The sequence below is a fragment of the Neolamprologus brichardi genome, chromosome 5, assembly GCF_056152115.1.
Source record: "Neolamprologus brichardi isolate AB-2024 chromosome 5, ASM5615211v1, whole genome shotgun sequence".
Lineage (NCBI taxonomy): Eukaryota > Metazoa > Chordata > Actinopteri > Cichliformes > Cichlidae > Neolamprologus > Neolamprologus brichardi.
The window spans coordinates 27606685-27627498 of NC_142108.1; the positions used below are offsets into that span (position 1 = coordinate 27606685).

Genomic DNA, 20814 nt, shown 5'->3' on the forward strand with positions numbered 1-20814 from the left:
TTTCTGCATTAGCAAACTCTGTGACTGATGCTAACTGATTGCTCAGACCATGTCATTGGTCAGTTGCAATGTTGATCCTGGTCCAATGAGGATGTAGGAACAATACAAACACAGGGATATCAGATCATCCGTATGTATTTGTATGCTAGCAATAATTTCCACCTATACAGTCTATGAATGTCATTTGCTAAGCTGGCTAAAATAAGCTGATAATGTAGCACTCCACACCCTGATCCAAAGTGGGTCAAAGGCATGCCAGGTAGGCTTTATGCCAGTGTGCCAACACATGAAAAGCCAGAACTACAGACAAGACATTTCAGGCATTGCTGCAGTAGTATTTTCTATGAAACTTTCCTACTCTCTTCTCTTTTCAGTTAAAAGGCAAAGGCATATTTTTTTATAGAATAACGTTTCTTGAATTTTGCATTTGGCATTTTGTTTTTGTTTTGTTATTTTCAAACAGTGCTTTTTAGAGGATTTTTTTTATTACATTCACTTCAACTTTGGTTGTAGGCTGATATATGTAAATCATTTTACAATACCATTGTACCACTTCATTTATAAAGCACTTTTAGAAAATAACAAGAGGGCTGACCAAAAAGCAGAAAGGGTAAGAGATGCAGAAAAACAAAAGAGCTGTAGAAGTTAAACAATAAAATAGTACATAAAAAGTATCTCAGAATAACTGTTAATATCTCTCACTGGGTCAAAGGTCAGGGAGTAAAACTGTTTTTTTTTAAACAAAAAAAAAAAGAGAGTGACAGAGTGAGAGTGACTTATGGGTACAGCAGTTCAGACAGATAAAATGGAGCACAACTGTTAAGAGACTTTAAACAACTAAATGGATTTTAAAATGGATTTGTAAACAAACCGGATGCCAGTGAAGGTAAGCTAAAATTGGAGTGACGTGCTCTCGCTTGCACCAATAATTTGAGTGGCAGTTTTTTTTGCACTAGCTCTGGGTGAGCAATACAGGGCTGGCTGATTCAGATAAAAATTGCACTGCAGTAATAGAGATGAGAAATTATGAAAGCATGCCTTAATGTTTCAAAGTGAGTTTTGACATAAGACCCTTAATTTTTGACAGGAGCTTCAACTGGAAAAAGCAGGATTTTACCACCATACAAGGTAAGATAAAATGAGTTCTAATGCAGAGCCATCTTGAGGTTAAAGCTCACTATTATTAAGCCCTTATGACAGTATTTCCTGCCAGTTATTACAGACCGCAGTTCCTCTCAAAAACCGCAAACACACACACACAGTCACACAGATACACACTTAATGCAAGTGAAACTCTTGCTGCAGGATGCTGCAGGAATCAAAGTCCCTCCCCTTGATTTTATGACTTGTGAGAGAGTGAGTTGGTGAGAGCGAGAGAGTAGAGGACGTAGAAGAGTGGTGATGCAGGGTATCCAGTCCTGTCCAGAGCTTGAATGACATTCTGAGGTTCAGTTCTTCACCATGCCACCATGAGCATAAGCTCCACTCACTGTGAAAATGGCACAAATAGGAAATTCCTCCACTCAGGTAAGGAACATAAATAATGATAAATGGAAAGAAGTCTGAACTAAATGTATTTCTTTACAATATGATTTAAGATAAGTGGGATCTGTGAAGTGTAATAATGACTTCCTGTCCTGTCCAACCTCACGAGCACATGGATATGGTGTACATCTCCATTGAGACCACTATTGCTCTGGCCTCTGTGGTGGGGAATGTACTGGTGGTGCTGGTGGTGTATGAAAACCGGGCTCTCCGCAACGCAACCTTCTGCTTCATTGTGTCTCTGGCCATGGCTGACATCGCTGTGGGACTTTTGGTCATCCCTCTAGCTATCGTTATCAGTGTGGGATATTACACTCAGTTCTACACATGCCTCTTCCTGTCTTGCCTGATTCTGATGATCACCCAGAGCTCCATCTTTTCCCTACTGGCAATAGCCATCGACAGATATCTGCGAGTCAAAATTCCTACCAGGTGAGGAACTGCTTTAAAAGCAGTTGTTTGTGTGTTTGTTTTTTATTGTTATTTGTTTTATCTGAAAAAGTAAAAATAAATTGATTGGAATAAAGTAGTGAAAGTTGAGAATTACAGTATCAATGTAGTAAATCATGATCTGTTTACATTAAGAAGATCTCAATATTCATAGCAGAACACCATAGGAAACTGATGTCAGCATCCTCCTTGACCGATAAAGACTGCCTGATCCAGTCCATTGCAGCTTTCCTGTCCAAAATGAATCATGCAAATTAGTCATCCACTGATCTAGGTTCTGTACAATATTCATCCTACTTATAAGCATAAATGTATTTCACAAACATTTTAATTGATATCACATTATATAGCATGTGTCTTTTGAACTTGAACTAGCAGAACATATGGTGTTAATCTCTTTTTAATTGTCTTTAGAATCAGAGAGCCTAATATATGCTCAATCGAGGGAATTAGGTTCTCCATCTTCATGACTGATATACAGCACCATATATCTTTGCAAGGTTTAATGCAAATAAAAAGCTTTTAAGCAAATTAAAATGTTCCTGTCTGTGTAAACAACTGACAGAGGTAACATTTTTTATGAAAGCTGGCGGTCTACCACACAACATTTTTATATATCAGTTGGATCCTGATGTCAAGTGTCAGTTGTGAAAACTTCTTTGAAAAATCTCAAAGGCTGACATTGGACCAATGAAACACTATAACTATAGTACTCATATGCGCATTTAGGTGAATCGGAAACCTGTCTTTTCTTTTTCATCATACTGCTCAGGTACAGCATCATAGTGACTAATGGGCGAGCGTTCGTGGCAATTTGTCTCTGTTGGATTCTTTCCTTCCTCACTGGATTGGTTCCGATGATTGGCTGGAATAACCGGGATACCGCAAACCGCAGCAACGCCAGTGAAATATGCTGCCAATTCATCGCTGTTATAAGGATGGACTATATGGTGTACTTTAATTTCTTTGTCTGTGTGGCACCACCACTGCTGATAATGATCACTCTGTATGTGGAGATCTTTAGGGTCATACGGAAGCAACTTAACCGCCGTGCTGAGGCCACCTGTGATGGAGACAAGTACTTCCGGAAGGAGCTGAAACTAGCCAAATCGTTGGCCTTGGTGGTGTTTCTCTTTGCTTTGTGCTGGCTCCCAATACATATCATGAACTGCGTCACTTTATTTTGCCCAAATTGTATCAATCCGATAGCCTCAAAGGTAGGGATTTTCATGTCCCATGTAAACTCGGCTCTTAACCCGCTGGTTTATGCATTCAAGATGAAGCATTTCCGTGCCACACTCATCCAAATCATTCGCCGTTGCATGTTATGTAAACCCGTAGAAGCGACCGCATACCCTACAAGCACAGTAGTCCTAAATTAGAGAGTGAATTTAAGTGTATAAAAAGGACTGTGATATTTCTGTTCTTGGCTTCCAGTGATGGTGTATCAGCAATACTAATGGGATGACATGATATATGGAACTGATAAGGAAAATAAACCCATTAGCTGGAATAACACAGCACTTCACTGAGTCTTGGGAAACACCCATATCTTAACCACTTACATTTCTGTTAGTTTCATTATAATAAACCAAGGTTGCAGTGAGAGGAAAGAAAATGATATCTTCATCAGTCTGGCTTTTGATTTGTTTTGTTTTTGTTATGAAGTTCTTTCCTTACTGATTCATATTGAATTTTTTAATCATTGTAATGTGCTGTAGATAAACATCATAAATGATACATTCAATATTTCATGCTCAGAGTGCTTCAAAGTGGAAACAAGAGATGTCTTTCCCGTTTTAACAAAATACATTCTACTCAGTGAGATGTTGCAGGTATGTCTTAGACATCGCCAAAGTTATTATATTTCAAGGACATTATCCATGTTTGTGCGAAAGCCAGTGGCATTCCATTGTGGGCAAAATATTGCAATATGTGCCAAAGTGGTCGACTGACTTATAAATGAGATTAGATTCATTGCAAAGATTGAATTTGGAAAACCACAAACTAGATGCTGGATGAGTCACATGAACACAGTCAGAAGAGTGAAGAGATTTACTGGCATAATATCAATACAGAGTACAGTTTGTTCTCTGGGTTTCACATAAACAGTTCAATATATGCTGAGATGAAAAGGCTCTGCCTTGAATGCAAATTAATCAATTCAGGCACTACACCAAATGAGACAAAAACTCTGCCAATATCAAAGCCTTTCAGCCATAAGTCTTTATCGCAGGATGCAGGGGCTTCCTCAGCGAATTCACATAGTTGAGGCCATATTTCACAAGCTGTGGCAGAATGGTGAAAAGGCTCTGGCGCATTTAAAGAAATTAACAACAGAGCATTATGCTCAAGTGATTTATTCCAACTCCAAGGCTAAAGCTTCTGCTAAAGCCGCATCGGTTCTGCATCGTCATCAGTTTGACCTCAGGACTACATCCACTCAGTACTTAATACATAAAAGCGGTATAATCCTTTTAGAATATTAAATGATTTTCCATTTGATATGCTCAGAACACCAGGCTTTGTGTTAAAACAATGGGGTTCAAAAAGGTATTTAATTATCGCTCTTTCTCTGCCTCTCAATCACAAACACGTCAATATGCACTATATATTACCATCTCTAACCTTCATCCTCGCCGAGGGATTTGAAACTGCTGAGTGTGGTCTAATCCCCAGCACTCATCTTAGAGAAGCAGGTACCGCATAACCAAGCTGGCATTTACTGCCTTTGCACCACACAGCCCTGTGAGCACGGGCCTAACAATAGCTACAGTAGAGAGGTAAAAGCATGGTGTAAGTAGGAAGTGTCTATCGTGACTTCATCACACAGAAACTGAAATCTTCGCAAGGTAAGACTATTCATATGTATATTTGGAGAAACATTTAAGGCTTCTACAAAACGCTATCACTACATCAGTTTGCAAAATCATTTCTCACGTTTGCTTTTTTAACATTTTCAAGCAGCAACAGAATTTTGCATGCACAACCAACTATAAGATGGCTGACACTCACAGAGAAGGAGAGGAACAAGGGGAAGAACAAGATCTAGAGGCTCCAGAAGAAGAGATGGATGACGAATATAATTCCTTGCTACACTTAAGCAAATACCGTGAAGCTCAGTTTGCAAAACCGTGGGAGCAGTGGACCTTCAGAGATAAAGCAAACTATTACATGGACCGCATCTTCCTTGGGCTTTTGGTCACTTTTTTGGTCATTTTTATTGGAGAGTGTGGCTATAAAGTCTGGTACGTGACAAACGTGAATGCGATTGTGGAGTTTGTTTCAGATTTGGTGGTCTTTTTGTTCGATTGGCTCTTCACGCAGGACAGACAGGAGCAGGTGGCTGAACTATAGGCTGCAATGAAAGGATTACTTGATTTTGTCTTTTTTTGTGTGTATTTTCTGCAATGTTTAAAACCCAAAAGATCACTAGAAAATTTGTCTGCATCTTAGCAAGGATTTTTTGTAATATTACCAGTACCTGAGCACTATTTCTGATCCTTTTTGATGGAAGTAAACATATTGAATGAGCTGTCTCACTGTCATGCACTTCAATGATTTGTACCATGTGGTTTTTTCCCCAAACCAACTATGTAATTAAAAAAATTATTAACTTCAGCTATGATTTATGAATGACAACTGCTATAACTATGTTAGTTTCTGTTACGGGCTAATTAATATGTTAATATATTTTAAAGTTGGAACATTGAAACACGTGGTGTAAATGCTTCGAAGAGTGCTGTAAAGCTGATTTAAAGAACTAATTTTTTTAGGTGCCAATTCCTGTTTAATTCTCAATTTCCTTTTCTCCTTAACATTTAGATGCATTTTATTAGATTTATTAGATTACATTTTTATTTATATATATTTAGAATTGATTTATATTTACTCATAAATATTAAATGTAGATATGTGACTTAATTGTTACAAGCCAGTTAATTTACTATCCAGTCTGTACATGGAAAGTGAATAATAATAACAACAATAGAATGTTTTTAGTGTATTTTTATGAAAGGTGTCATTCTGCTACAAAACGTTTCCACTAAATCATGTTATATAAAAAATTAACTTATAATGGAGCGAATACAAATGTAACTTAGTTTTAGTTTCCATGAATTGTTTGACTTCTTCACCAAAAATCAATAATAACATGGTTTCTTACTTGTAAAGTTACATTTATAGGTGTAAAATTTGGCAAATTATAGTAGTAAAATTAGAATAGCAAGGATCCAGTGCACAAAAACGATTTTCTGTGTGCTGTTTTCCTGGAGATAAGCCACCTGAGTTGTTTGCACAATGGGAAATAATTTCACCAATATTTTCAACAATAAACACAAAAAAGTTTTCCCAGAAATTATTCTCAGTTGGGCACTTCCAGAATAAATGTACAGTGGTCTTTAGATCCGAAACTGCAGTTTAGACCAGCGTGTATTTAATATTGAAATTATAATAATTGTTACCGATTTATTTGGTCAGTGAGACGCTTGACTTCATTCTGTACCACATTACCCACAATCCAAGTCCAACATATGACGTATACATCTGTCATCAAGCAGACCAATGAAATCGACGCACTCCATCTCATACAACCTCCGGTACCGCCTCTCTTCCTCTTCCGGATTTTCCAGCGTGACCGACGTTTCGTGTCTATTTAGACTTAAAAGTAAGTCCAAATATCCGTCACATTATAGATGTTAGTTTGTATCTCATTATGATTTTTTAAGGTGACCCGTGTTTGATGGTTGATTTTATTCGGCTACAAATGTGTCGTTGTTGCCTAAATTACTGTCAGTAATGGAGGACTGCTACAGACAAACACTGGGCGCCATGCTACCTCTGTCAGTCCCAACTGATGTATCCCAGCTTATATGGTTTACACCAGCATAGAGGCTGTTACACCATGTGTTCTTGGAACTGAATACAAAGTCGAACAGCGACCTGCATATTTAGTATGGTGATTTTTCTCCGTGTGTAATGTTTAGTATGTTTATTTGTAAAACATTAGCTACACTATAGCTAAACCTCTAAACCTGGGTTCTCCGAACATGTTTAAAGACTCACAAAGTATAATCTTAAAAACACTAAAGAATCAAAATATTCTTATAGAACTACTAGTAGTTATACACTTCAGGTTTTTGCTTTATGAAAGTACTCATCGTTGTCCTTAAATAAAGTAAATAAATATACCGAGGGTGCGTGCCGGCCCCCTAGTGGCAAACCTGGAGTATTTCTAAGTGTCAGACTACTCGATAAAATACAATTTAGAAATCACCTTTTCCTGCTTTAAAAAAAGAAAGGTGCTAATCTAACGTATTTTGGCCTTCCATTCAAGGGAATATTGCCAAGACTATGATTTATCATATTTTTAACCAGCTAGTACTGCATAAAATACACGTTTGTCGATCATACGGGCACCAAAAAACCCGACATTTCTGTTGAGACATGTAGCAAAGACTTGCACTGCTTTAACTATATATGGACTATTCATGTTTTCATGCGTGGTCACCCACTACAGGCCTATTTTGAGAGAAAAGAAATACAGCTAAGCTTATGCTTTCTGAAATTGTTATTTTTACCTGTTTATCTTCTATTAAACAATTCTTTAGTAATATAATTAGCAGCACCAGTGCTCATTATACTCAAGTTATCTAATCTCATGATTTCCCCTGTTAATTACTTAATGTAAAAAAAATCATCAGGCCATCAAGACTAACTGTAACACAAACCGGAATATTGAGGTAACTTGGCACACAGATTCTTCACTTCTGTTTCGTTATCACTACAGAATGCGTTACGTGGCCGCTTACCTCCTGGCTGTTCTCGGTGGAAACGCCAATCCTTCTGCCAAGGACATCAAGTCCATCTTGGACAGCGTGGGAATCGAGGCCGATGATGAACGCTTAAATAAGGTTTGTTGCTAAAACATTGAGCCTTTTTTTTCCTCTGAAAATGTGCCGTGGCTAAGTTGTCTCTTCTCTGCAGGTCATTAGTGAGCTCAATGGTAAAGACATCAATGAAGTTGTGAACTCAGGTAAAGGCCCTTCTTTGAAAATAACTGCAGAGGTCAAGATGATATACACTGGAGCTGGCTAACAGTTGTGTATCACTTTTTTCTTCCACAGGCCTCTCTAAGTTAGCCTCCGTACCAGCAGGCGGTGCCGTGGCGGCACCTGCTGCAGCTGCCGCTGGTGGAGGTGCTGGGGCTGCGCCTGCTGCTGGTACGTATATATTTGTATATCTGTCATTAAAGAATAAAATTTAAGCTTCTGCAAGTTTGGATGATAAATTTGTACTAGCATTGAAAAAGTTTAGCTGTGTGGGATCTTAGCGCTGGTAACTACTCTCTGTACTTATCTTTTCATTAAACAACATCTTCTTGTTTGCAGTGGAAGAGAAAAAGGAAGAGAAGAAGGAAGAATCAGAAGAGTCCGACGAAGATATGGGTTTTGGTCTCTTTGATTAATCTGCCTTCTCTGTGTTTAAAAAGCAATAAAAATGTAAAAGGTTTACACAAAATCACCTTTTCTTACTGTCCTTTAATTGATATTTATTTTAAATAACCCTTACCTAATTGTGACTGGGCAAAAGTAATCATTCACAAAGATATTACAGTTGAAGTGTCTGGGGCTTGACGCTAAAGCTTTTGTTTCATGTTAAAAATAGACAAGACTGGGAAGCCAGTCATCATTAGGCAAACCAGACCTTCTGTGTGGTCTGTCTGTCGTATTGTTGGTAAGATAATTGAAACCACATAATGGTATGAGCAGTGAGGGACAGTCCATGAACCAGACCAGACAAAGTTGGCCACACAAAATAATAAAAAACAAGACTGAAACTGGTGTGTTTAAGGTTTAGGAAACACACAAATGACCTGTAACAACAATTCAGTCACAAGGAGAAAAAAAGTATAGAAATTTGTAAAACGGGTCTTTTGGAACATGGAAAAAAATACCAATAAAGTGTTGATAGTATAAATTGTATAATTATCAATGCAGCCATACAGACACAATGATTCTTAATTTTTAAAATTAATGCAAGACTCACGACAAAAGGATCAACGGGAAGGGGGGAAGAAGTCAATCAGTAGATTGGTAATGTGCTTCAAACAACAGCTAGCATAATGTTCAGTGCTCTCAATAGTTATTTCTCATGGTAAAGACGTTTGATTGCCCAACAAGTTAAATAGTAATGCAGCTGGCATGGATGGACACCTTAGTGACCTGTCATTGATTACCTGTGTGGTTTCTCTGTCACAAGCCAAAATGCTGCAAGGGCATAAATTAGAAGTGAGTCATTAGTCACATCACAATATATCTTTTGCAATTGATTTTTTTAAATTGCATGACAGAATAAATAGTCACTCAGCTGTGACCTGGATTTTTCCACTACCTGCCATTCTCCACAAACTGCTTTTGCCTTACATAAGATACCCGAATTTAGGTCAACGAAGTAAGCAACTTAATCTCTTAACGCTGCCTTTGAAATGACTAACTACTCAAAGAATTAACGCTGATGTGTGGGCTTACTTTGCTTCAAGTTTCACTAAATCAGATCTCAGTGGTTCATGTCATACACAACACTCATAACTGTGTTGTGTTCATCATGCAGTTCCATTTATCTTTTTCTCGTTTTTTGTAGAGCACAGCACAAAATCACACATGTTCATTATTTTTAGTAGGATACTGAGACAGTCATAGTACTTCATAATGATCATATTGACTGTTGATTTCCATTTAATATTTTCTTATTCCAAATATATTAAACTCTATCAAATGTATACAGATTCTTTACTGTCAATGTAAAGCTTTGTTTATTTATTGCAAAGCTGATGAAAACATACTTTATTTATAATTTATAATAAACTACTATAATTGCAGTAGTTTTAACAAGTCAGTTTTATTGTCAGGGTTGTACAGCTTTTAAAATATGTTGTTATATGTTAGCTGTAAAACACAAAGGTGTGGCTGACCCAAGGTCTTTTTATTGCTTCAGCTTGCATTCATCTGTTAGAACAGAGTTTCTAAGTTTTTGTTACTTTGACATGAGGTCATGTCTAAAGTCAACCTGCAGCTGCATACATTGTATGGACAAAAGTAGCGAGCCACTTGCACATTATACCTACACGAGCAACTCCCGTTACAGTACTATGCTGGAATTCGGTGAGCTCTTATTTCCACAGAAGTTTGGAAAGGTCTACCACATGGATAGGTGCCTGATTTTATATAGCTGTGGCAAAGGGATTGAAAACACCTGAATTCAAAGGTTAAGAGGTGTGGCCCATGTATGTCAGAAGCTGATGGCATTATTTCTCGAAGCCTGCTTCCTAACAGGTATAAACAGAGATCTCTAGCCTCTCCTAAACAGGTTTGAGCAGGTATGTAATAGCCTCAGGCTGATGCTTGATTTGTTCTATTAGCTTCATTCTTCTGTTTCTCAGGTGGTGGAAGGATAAGGAATTTTTTTGAATACTCTTCACAATAATTATTTTTCCAACAAATTAAAGGAGATGCAAGTCTTAATTTTTGCTGTTTTTATTGTCAAGTTGATCTTAAATTAAGCCAGCCTTTAGATATACATCATTCTCAATGAAAAAAAATATAAACATCTTTTTAGTATTTAATATGAATGCCAGCATTCATGAAAAACAAACATCAGTCACATTTTAGAATACCAAAATATTCAAGAACCTTGCACCAAGTTGTTTAGCTTATACATAAAAAATTGCACTGATCTTTCACATTTTTACAAATTCATATACACAATTCAACCTAGCAAAATGTCACAGTTTTTTCGTTTTGTGAAACCAGCTGTGTTTGTTAGTAGTTTACTTATATCTCAGTTGAACCATAATGTGAAAGACAACACTCATGCACTCAAACAACACCCAAACAGTTTTCTCAGCAGTCGTTCTGTTGCAAATTTATAGTTTAACAAGCACTCAAAAACAATATTAAGAAAACATAACATAGATTACAGCATGTGTCTCTTTGCGGGCTTAAAGCATTTCTTAGCTAGCCCCTTTGTAAAAAGGAACTCAGGTGTGCAATGCATCCTTAACCACATCTGCAGTGCTAAGAGGGGTTGTCAAAATTTAATGTGCAGCTATGTTTCTGCTTGGCTGCTTCTCAGTCATCACTGTCAGACCATGGATGATCTGTGCATGCCTGCAAGAGAACATAAGAGTTTAAATAAAACAAACTTTTTCAATGTCATTATTTAAAAATAAACAATATCGTACGCTATATTTAGCATCTTTTTTAGGGATATACGTTCAAATATTGAAGCAAGGGAACATTTGCATTCCCATTTTAATCAATAATTAACTGATAACATGGTTTCATTATTATGAGAACAACACATAAAAGCTGTTTCTTTCTAATGTTTACTCTCTTTGCTTTATCTCTCTCCATTTCATCTGATCCTTACCTGTCTGTATTCAAATCGGTCCTGTAGATAACGGTTTCCCAGACCAGTAATGTGGCCTACATTCTGTTTGGAGAGTCCGGCTATCCTGGCCGTGAAGTCGAGTGTGAAGGCCAGTTTGACCAGCTCTGGTGCTGTTGGTAAGACAGTTGGAGGTTTTTGGGTCGATGAACCTTCTTTCTCAACATATGCATCAGCAAGCTTTTGGAAGGAAGAGTATGTCATCTGTTGAAAGAAGTAGCTCAGGGTGGGGTTATCTTTCATCTGTAAGACATAAGGAGAAGAGGAGGTCCGTTAATACAATCTGCTTTTGATTTACTAAAATAAACATGAAGTCAACAGCTACTGAACATTTATACAAAATGGGATAAAAAGCCAATTACAATTTAATAGAGTGCAAGGCCATCTTATCAGGAAGCCTAAAAAATCATTAGTTGTAGCTGAGAGAACAGAAAGCTTTTAGTCTGATTCACGATGGGTGCAACTGATGATCATTTACATTATTGATTAGCAACCCATTTATTTTCTCTTTGTACTGATTGTTTGGTCTATAAAATGTCAGAAAATTAAAAATGCTCATAGCTCAAATGTGGATAATATCTCTAAAGGCCATATTTACATTTGCAAATGTTTTTGAAATATACCAAAAACAATTTAGGATCCAATAATACAAAAAAAAGCAGCAAATCCTCAGACTTATGAAGCTGTAGTCATGAAATCTTTAGTATTTATGCCTGATCACATTTCTAAATTGTTTGTATTGCCAAATGCAGCCATACTTATTTAATGTGTGAACCTGTTGTATGAAAAAACAAAAAAAACAACGGTAGTTTCGAAACACGCTGACATGCTGCTAAGTAGAACTTTGCATATTTAACTTTACACCTCTTCCTGTTCTCATGTAGGCCTCGTTTACTACTATTCTTATTGCAAAAACAGAGTAATGGGCATAGTAATGGGCATTTGCAGGAGTAAATGCCCATGACAAATTCACAACAACCCATTAAGTATTGCAGACAAACACAGGAACTTGAACATGAATTTGTGACGGAGGTGGTAATGGTTATCTTTATAATAATTTGAGATTTATTAGTTAGCTTTTGTTTTCTGTTAAAACACATTTGATCTGTGTAATTAAAAACAATTTAAATTCAAGGCATTATATACAGGCCGACTATTTCACATAAAGTATTTCAATATTTGTAATTTTCCAACACTGACAGTTAATACCAACCTTGACATCTATGGCATCCCCCTGTTCCTTCATCAGAGCAATGATCCTGTTAATTACTTCCTCTGAGACCAAACAGAAAGAAGAAGTGTAATTAATGCTCTGAGCAGTTCACAACATTGTTCACACCACAGTCTGCTACATGTAACAATGTGGGTTTAAGTGTATAGTATAGTTACATTTTTAGCACAAGCCTTCCATTTGGTTTAGGAGTTGTTTTACTTTTCTTTCATCAAATTTGTTGCCAATACTGAAGTATTTTCAGACTGACATATACATGACTTATATTTAGAGAACTAAACAGTTTCTTACCATCTGAAAGTGGTGCAACCTCTTCTTTTTCTTTGACCTCATGGACAATTTTTTCCAGTTCCTCTGACACCTTCTCATAATAAGAGTATGTTGGTGTTACACTGACAACAGCTGCAAAATGAAGATTTGGTTATTTTTAAATGTGTATTTTTTTTATATTCCAGTGATTTGGCTTACTATAAAAATGTAAAAAAAATAACATTGATTATTAAATAAGGTCAGTTCTCTCACAGGCATACCTTCAACTCCAGTGATGTCAGCAGGTTTGTTTGGTTTTGTCAGAGATTGCTGCCTTTTTGAGAATCTTCTTCTTAGGGACTTTTTTCTTGTTGACTTCTTTGGTAAAGTGACTGGTGTAATGGGCAAGCAGTTAGTTACTGTCTCAGAGGACTTGTACATGTCTGGTGGACTGTCCTGCTCGTCGTCTTTATCCTCATTGTCCTTCCGGGTGAAAAAGCCAACTATATTTTTCCAAAATGAGGTTTTCTTGATCTTCTTTGATTTTTTTGTCGGTTTCTCTGGTTCTTCGGGACATTTCTCGCTTTGGTTTGGTGCATGTTCGACCGGAGAGAACGTATCAATTTCTTTGCCATCCACATTCTCAAGTGAAGGGGCCAAGTGAAGGGAGGGGTCGCTGGAATGATGTCTTTGTCTTTTTGGCACCGTCACCCATTTTTCTTTCCTCCCAGCCACTTTAAGCCCATGAGTGCTATCATTTAGGCTGAGGCTACGTTTTACGTACACCTCCAGGAGACGGACTGTATCCTTGGGAGGCACGGAAATTAACTGGCTGTGAGGAGGCCTTTGTTTTTCTTTCTCCGTTTCCATGTTAGACTCTGAAAGGTGAAACACAACACCACATATATAACACATCCTTAACACTTTTGAAGGATACGATTTCAATCAAAATGACCTGACAATGGATGGTACCATCTTCTCAATTGTAACAAACAAAACAAAATTGAACAAAACTGAGAAAAATGTAAACATTTGTAACAATTTTAGACCCTCAAATTAATAAATGTAGCAAGAAAGTAGTCGGCACAATAATCATTAATTGCAACTAAGATGGCAAATGTTTTTTTTTTTAGTCTGTTGTTAAATTGGAATAAATAATAGTAGGTAGCTCCATATAACCCGTATGGAGATATTTAACTTCCCTTATCTGATCAACAGCACAACCGAAAGCTAAACAGAAAAACAAATACGAATCTGGGACTTTCTGAAACCAGGTTGCTATCAAGTGTTTGTTAAATGTTTTACTTTAAACTACAAGCGGTAAAAATGTAGAGGCGGTTTATACCGTTAACAAGTTGGAGGAAGAAGAAAGACTGCAAAACAACAAGAAGAAGCGCATTAGTACCATTGGCAGTAGGCCAAAATGTAGACTCACCTTCACACACCAAAAATATCTTAAATCTCTGCAAGGATCTGTGCAAGTCTGGCTACCACCACTCACGGTTCTTTTTAAAAAGTTATATGGCTCCAAAGTCCGGCTGCCTGCTCAAAAAGCCTCCTCCTAACTCCTTCGCGGAGTGGGCGGGAAGCTGGGAAAACGCCACCTGTCTTCCTGCTTATTCGTGTCCAAAGCCGACGTCAGACTCAACGTGTGTTTACAGTTTCACCCTCGCTCTCGGTTCTGCTGTAAAACAATATATCCACCGGGTGCTTTGGCCGATTTTTACAGGAAGACATTTTGCTTCCTTTCAGAGGCTGCATTTAGAGGAAGCAGTACAAAACGCGACGTTTTTTTAAAATGACGTAATTGTAGTGATTTTTTTTAGTTATATTTAGGTCATTCAACCACTCTTGCGCGTGTTTTTCTTGATTTGTGATAATATGTGGCTGTCTCTTTATGTATTCTAATACAGATTACAGGAAAAATATTCACGAAACTACTACTTGTATTATTATAATAATATGATTAGCAATAGTAGTAGTAGTAGTAGTAGAGGAATAACATTGTTCTCATTTATTTGCCATTGTGTCTTTAGTCCTGTGGTGGGATTCGTTTCCAAGGAAACTACTTAACTAACGATCAATAGTACTGTTTACTTTCCACTCACTTTTTAAAGCATATATTACAAATGTTCCAGAATTTATTTTTTGTTGTTATAGTTTAAAATAGAGCACGTCTAACATTTCACTTGGATTTCACCATTTGCTTTCCTTTCCTGTTATTAAAACCTTTATTCCCATAAATTGACTGGTTGCTCTTATGACAACATATGATAACACAGTTCCCAGGATTTTGTAATCACAACTTTTCCCTTGCAGTTTTCCAAGCATAGAGCACTGTTATGCATTGTGGTGAAATATTTCCAGGAAGTGGTTGTGATCAGAAAAACTCTTTTTGTTTAATTGTAAAACATGCCTATCCCTTATTTATGTGCTTACTTATCAACAGTCTTTCTGTCTGCAGCTGACTCTTATCAGTAGTCTGTTATCTGGCTGATTTACTGGAAGTCCATAGAAGGTGCAACGTTAAGGCATGTTAGTGGCAGATACACAACAGGAGACAGTAGTTTAATAATCTTTCAGTGATTAATTGCCCCATAGATTCCTTCATTTGATCTTATAATAGAAGAAAAGGTTTCAAACCACGTCATATATCAATTTAATTTGTGCAAGTTTTTGAGTTTCTCTATACTGAAGCATAGTCCATTCTGTGTCCTACAACAATCACATACCTGTGCTTTACTGGTATGGTGGTCTAGGTTATAGAGCTCAGTTTCTGTTGAAAGTAATTTAGAGAGTTGTTATCTAACTTTATGGTAATTTTGCAGGCTGCTGATAACCTTACTGAATTTTCTCTTTGTATAGGCGATTAAAGATTAACAGAATCCCAAACTGGAGCCTCTCATGCCGCTAAGCTACATCATGTTTTATGAGCCTTTAGTTCATCAGTGTGTTATTACATAATCTGAACAACAGAAAACAAATTCACACAAAAGTTATGGATACCATTGTGGTACATAGACTCACCATGTGCATGAATGTCATGGCAATTTTGCAGGTTGTTCTTTGTCCAGGGTGGAATGATTGATACATTTATACTGTTTGTAGTACCAAAGTGAAGCCACTGGGTGTCCCTCTTAAAACATGTTCTGGAGGCTTTCACTGTCAAACAAGCATTTACATTATTTCCCTGCAGGCCATAAGCCATAGAGTAGCTTACTTTTCTTATAAGTATTTAATCTCAATACACATATGTAAGTATGTATGTAAATATGGTAAGCCTACATAATTTGTTGTTCCACAGTATACAAAATAGTTTCACTTTTGGTATCCACATGTTTGCGTGACATTTTCAGTTCCACAGAACTGTGCCTTTATGATTGCATCATTTCCAGTAATTTTTCACAAACAGACTGCATCAGATCCCTAACCCGACTTTATGAAAAACCCTGGCTGTTGCAGATGTGCAAAGCACCTTGTGGTCTTCAAGGCAATGCATTACTGTCTGGTCCCACATGATACTTCAGGTTACCTTTTTCATTTTTCATGGGTCTTAAGCTGGACAAATGTGAGGCTCACATTTCGTCCCACAAGATCTGGTCATTGACCTCCAGGGCTGACGCAGTGCAGCGGAGCAGCCACAGCGCGTTTACCTGCTGTAAATCTTTATCTGTTTGAATAATTACTCATCCTCTGTCTAGGGACTCTCCAGTCTTAAAATGATAGATGATTATTACCCAGGTAATGCAGAGCTGTGCTAACAAAACACATATAGACAGATACTAGGGCATACAGTGATTACATTAATGTCTCTAGCCAATAATACTGCTGTACAATACACCCTAGAGGCTTTTTGATTAAATGGTATAATAGAGTATACGATGCATTGAAAGCCAGCCACCAGAAAGTGAAACTGAGTTATGTAGGTTCATCATCATGTCATTTAACAACTTAAGAGGTTTCTGAAACAAAGTCCTTATACTTTGAACGCTGAATCAGGGAGGAAATACAAGCAGGTATCTGTTAATGTGTAACATAGTTTCACATTTATTGTAGATGTTAAAGAGGAAGGAAATCCAGTTCACTTAAGACATAAATCTAAGCAGTACATCCAATTTTACTGTAAAGCTCAGTGATCTTAACAGTTGGAGACTACAGATTTTAGTAAATAAGAATAAAATAGAAATAAATAGTTTATTTGTTTTTATATATGTTACTCAGTAGGTTCATGAAAATGGCCACTTGAGGCTAACTATCAGCCCAGCACATCTACAGAATGGCATAACAACAATTTAGTTGCTATTGCTAATTTTCCTCATCCTTGAAACTGTTTTTAAAAACACATCTATTTAAATTAAAGTGGACCTAATCTGCCCATTTCTGCCTCAATATTTTTTTTAATTCTTGGACTCCACTAAAGTAGTTTTGCATAACTTAGAGGTCAAGCTAATTCTTATTAATCTTCTTTTTATACTGTAAGATGCTTGACACAGCTGTTTAAGCTCCTTTGCCTTTAGGACATTTTTCCTTGAAATCAGCTTTCTTCTGATTGGCTAACCCTTACAGACTGACAGTTTAAACACCAGGTGGTTGGGCTTAAGTCTAGGATTATTTTATTTTAAAAAGTGTAAACCGCATGTATGTGTAAACTTCACACTATTCCTTTTGGAGAATGTAAAACACTCCTTGGTATATAGAGATATCCACAACACCTCGTTGTGTTTTGCCTTGGTTTTTGTTTATAATTTATTGTAGTTACATAATGTAGTTATATTTACATTTTTGAAATAAACTAGTCAATTAATACAAATGAATAATTAGCAGAGATCTGTGCCTACATGTTAAATCTATACAGTCTAAAGCTAGTTTTATACTTTCCATGTCCCAGAGTCCATGGGGGTCCACTTGGGTTCCAGTGACGTAAATTTCATCAACGGACGGTGAGTGGAAGGGTCCGTGGATAATTTACCTTACAATACACCAACTACGCATGCACTGAGGTATCTGTGACTGTGTCCGCAACTATAATCCAGGCTTAAAGTCCGTTGGGGTATGTTTTGGTTCTGGGTGACTTAAAATTCTCATTTGCAAACATGTCTGTCTCTGATATTTTCTTGTGTCACAGACTTTAGACTTACATTAGTCACATTACAACGCCCCAGCTGGTGGACTTCGAAGAAGTATTGTAGGGATGACTACTTGGTTGCAGTGTTCCTAATTGCTATTTTTTTTACGTTAACATTAAATTTGCTAATGTTAATGTTAATGTTAGCTCCAACTCATCTAAATATGGTCGCTTCATAACATGGTGTCATAAAACCCAGATGGTTTTCGCCAAATGCCAAACTTTGAGGATTCAGAAAGTACCAGAAATAACGTCACTTTTATATAAGAGAGTGTTGCTAAGTCTTGCTAAGAAGGAATTGTTTGGGTTATGTTAAATGATATCTGATCTTTACCTTATGATATTAAGTAACATTTACTATAATCCTTTCATTGATTAAATTTTTTAATTACATTTATTGACAATCAGAAACATAAAATATCATCAGCCTTATCCAAATAAGGAGGACTGAGATATGAGGTTCTTTAATTATTACCTAGAAGTTGACTCATGTGTGACGATTACATTTTAGATGTAACATAAATGATCTCCAGCATAGGTGAACAAACAAAACAACAAAACGGTTGAAAGGACTTCCCAACAAAATCCCATCTGTGGAGCATCGTGTTATCACACAGTGCCAGGATGCCTGATCCCCTCTCCACTGAAAAGAGGTGTACGTCCACCTGTCTGTTCATCATCCTCGAGTGCTGAGAGAGCAGATGGAGTACCTTGCAAGATTGGTTTGTCCTGTGCCAAAAATCTACTGCTCATTTGTTATAAAGCAGCTTTTCTTTGGTTTTGTTTTTCTAAGGTCATCATATTAGTTCTTTAGTTAATAAAGAAGCTATAAGAGTAATGCAGAAGCCATGTCTAAAAGTCCTCAGTCAGCAAACTTATGGCACAGAATCAATGATTCAAGTAATACCGTAGGTGAACGTGGCAGAACTTTAATCAATATTAAAGCTGTGAGGATTGCATTGCCACTCATTGCAGCGCTGCCTTCACACTTTGATCAAAACTCTATAACAACAAGGTCATCAAGCATTGTTTTTACTGGGCTTGTTCCAGCATCCAAGTCACTGGAAGAAACTGGAGACTTTTTAGAGTTTTATTACAAACACAAGCTGCAGAGGTCCAAGTGACTTTGCCCTCAGGAGGGTGTGAACTACAGTACACAGGCTGCTGTCTGTGCAGCTTTGAAATTGGCTTAACGTGTCTGCTGACAAAACAGTAACCCAATCTACTGATATGAGACTCATTGTCTGAGCTTTCATGTGAGACCAGTCCATTGTTTTCTTTTAAAGCAACGAGACAGAGCTTGTCACTAACTTGGAGAGTAAAAGGATAAACAGAGTCATGCAACAGTGATATTTTTAGATCCATTAAGGGGTGCAGTACAGTGTGCTGTGTCACAGTGACTGGACCATCTGCTTTGAATGGATTTCTTGGGGTGAATCTTTATGTAAGGCAGGATCGATGTGATCTCTTCATTAAACACCCAATGAATTATAAATGATAGCCTCACATTAGCTTTGACCTTGCCAGAGCCACCTGTCTGTTAAATGCTAAAATGCTACCAGACCTTGTCTTTGGGCTATCACCGTACAATCAGTGATCAGTGGGGCAGAATGGTGGCCCGCTGACCTGAGTGTTAACTAGAGACACGAACAGGGCTCCAAACAGACGGTAATAAAACAGTCAGTACGTTTCAGCATGAAAACACTGCAACTACTTTTTTGATGGAGGCAAGACAAAAAATGCATTAGATATATAAAGTCTACACTCATAATACCTTGATATCGTTTACACACACCAACTGAAAATGTTTATTTCCTGTGACTGTATGGGACAGTAAGACAAGTTAAATAGTCAGTGCCTAGTCTTAGGAGCCAAGATAGATAGTCTTATAAATGATTCATAAGGTCTGCATATTTAATTTGGTGCTTTTGCTTCAGAAACGATCCCAGTCAAAGGCATTGTTAGGCACACAGTATTAGAATTTCTCCATCCAGTGACGAGCTTTGCCAATAGAAAGGAAAAGCTAATCACGTTTCTATTTCACATTTTTGACTCAAAATCCCTCCATTTTTAGATTGCTCTATAATTTGATAATCCCTTTTTGATCTTCACACCTATTTCTGACAGAAATTCTATTCTTTATAGGCTTTTTTTTAGAGAACACACAATGACAAACATCTGCTCCTCCAGTCTTGATATACATCAATATTTAAAACAGCCTGACTTTTTCTGTCTCGTGATGTGACACAGTGTTAGGCATGAGTTTTTATAGAAACCTGAAGATACAGAGAGGGATGCCATCATGATATCAGCAGAGAACCAACAGCGAGTAGGCGTTAATAACAGCTAACACGAGGCGTTAATGAGTATTCATGCCTAAAGCTATACACCGAGACTTACACCTCCATTCATCACCATTATTATTAAACACAGGGGGGAAAAAGATGTTTTAAACATTTAAATTAAAACACAGGTGCATTTCATCCCAGAAAAGAAATTATCTAAGGAAACTTCACACTTTTAGAATACACGTTTAATGAAAGGCACTCTTTGCTGATTAAATAAAACAGCAAATTATGACTTGAACTGTACAATGTTGACACACACAGTAAGAGTCCTTAGATATTAAGTGCTTCATGACATTGTAAAGTGCTGAGTACCCAGGTGACGCTGATGTCACCTTATTGCATTTTAATTACAGGTATTGCTCTTTCCATGGGTGAAAAATAAATTTTTTTTCATCCGCACGTCACGTCATTATTGCATA

General features: G+C 37.1%; 3 protein-coding genes and 1 long non-coding RNA gene across 5 annotated transcripts; 3 read left to right on the top strand and 1 right to left on the bottom strand.

The window, feature by feature from the left end:
- The first annotated feature begins 1171 nt into the window (after positions 1-1171).
- Positions 1172-3860, top strand: LOC102785748 (adenosine receptor A1-like). The gene is made up of 3 exons (XM_006782827.3): positions 1172-1527; positions 1655-1977; positions 2768-3860. Exons 1-3 carry the CDS (start codon positions 1498-1500, stop codon positions 3375-3377), a joined length of 963 nt encoding a protein of 320 aa, XP_006782890.1. The 5' UTR covers positions 1172-1497; the 3' UTR covers positions 3378-3860.
- Positions 3861-4682: 822 nt separating this feature from the next.
- Positions 4683-5616, top strand: LOC118453692 (uncharacterized). Its single transcript, XR_004843408.2, has 2 exons — positions 4683-4847; positions 4960-5616. It is a non-coding gene; the product is annotated as an uncharacterized LOC118453692 (long non-coding RNA).
- Positions 5617-6546: 930 nt separating this feature from the next.
- On the top strand, positions 6547-8514 carry rplp2a (ribosomal protein, large P2a). Its single transcript, XM_006782826.3, has 5 exons — positions 6547-6661; positions 7784-7907; positions 7981-8029; positions 8121-8216; positions 8385-8514. The coding sequence occupies exons 2-5, from the start codon at positions 7785-7787 to the stop codon at positions 8459-8461; spliced, it is 345 nt and encodes a 114-aa protein (XP_006782889.1). The 5' UTR covers positions 6547-6661; position 7784; the 3' UTR covers positions 8462-8514.
- Positions 8515-10631: 2117 nt separating this feature from the next.
- LOC102784867 (uncharacterized) lies at positions 10632-14651 on the bottom strand. Of its 2 annotated transcripts, XM_006782825.3 has the most exons (6): positions 14358-14651; positions 13204-13800; positions 12965-13075; positions 12656-12717; positions 11425-11685; positions 10632-11162 (listed from the first exon to the last, which is right to left on the bottom strand). In XM_006782825.3, the coding sequence occupies exons 2-6, from the start codon at positions 13790-13792 to the stop codon at positions 11124-11126; spliced, it is 1062 nt and encodes a 353-aa protein (XP_006782888.2). In that variant the 5' UTR covers positions 13793-13800; positions 14358-14651; the 3' UTR covers positions 10632-11123. The 2 variants fall into 2 exon arrangements, with proteins under 2 accessions (XP_006782888.2, XP_087697478.1); XM_087841352.1 differs by lacking the exon at positions 14358-14651 and having other exon boundaries at positions 13204-13837.
- Positions 14652-20814: the final 6163 nt, after the last annotated feature.

Coding starts and splice junctions, on each gene's coding strand:
- LOC102785748 (XM_006782827.3), top strand. CDS start 1,498: ATGGCACAAATAGGAAATTCCTCCACTCAG. Junction 1,528..1,654: donor TAGGAAATTCCTCCACTCAG/GTAAGGAACATA, acceptor CAACCTCACGAG/CACATGGATATGGTGTACAT. Junction 1,978..2,767: donor CGAGTCAAAATTCCTACCAG/GTGAGGAACTGC, acceptor CATACTGCTCAG/GTACAGCATCATAGTGACTA.
- rplp2a (XM_006782826.3), top strand. CDS start 7,785: ATGCGTTACGTGGCCGCTTACCTCCTGGCTGTTCTCGGTGGAAACGCC. Junction 8,030..8,120: donor CAATGAAGTTGTGAACTCAG/GTAAAGGCCCTT, acceptor TTTCTTCCACAG/GCCTCTCTAAGTTAGCCTCC. Junction 8,217..8,384: donor TGGGGCTGCGCCTGCTGCTG/GTACGTATATAT, acceptor TCTTGTTTGCAG/TGGAAGAGAAAAAGGAAGAG.
- LOC102784867 (XM_087841352.1), bottom strand. CDS start 13,837: ATGTGTTATATATGTGGTGTTGTGTTTCACCTTTCAGAGTCTAACATG. Junction 12,718..12,964: donor GGTTGCACCACTTTCAGATG/GTAAGAAACTGT, acceptor GTTTGGTCTCAG/AGGAAGTAATTAACAGGATC. Junction 11,686..12,655: donor GGGATGCCATAGATGTCAAG/GTTGGTATTAAC, acceptor TATGTCTTACAG/ATGAAAGATAACCCCACCCT.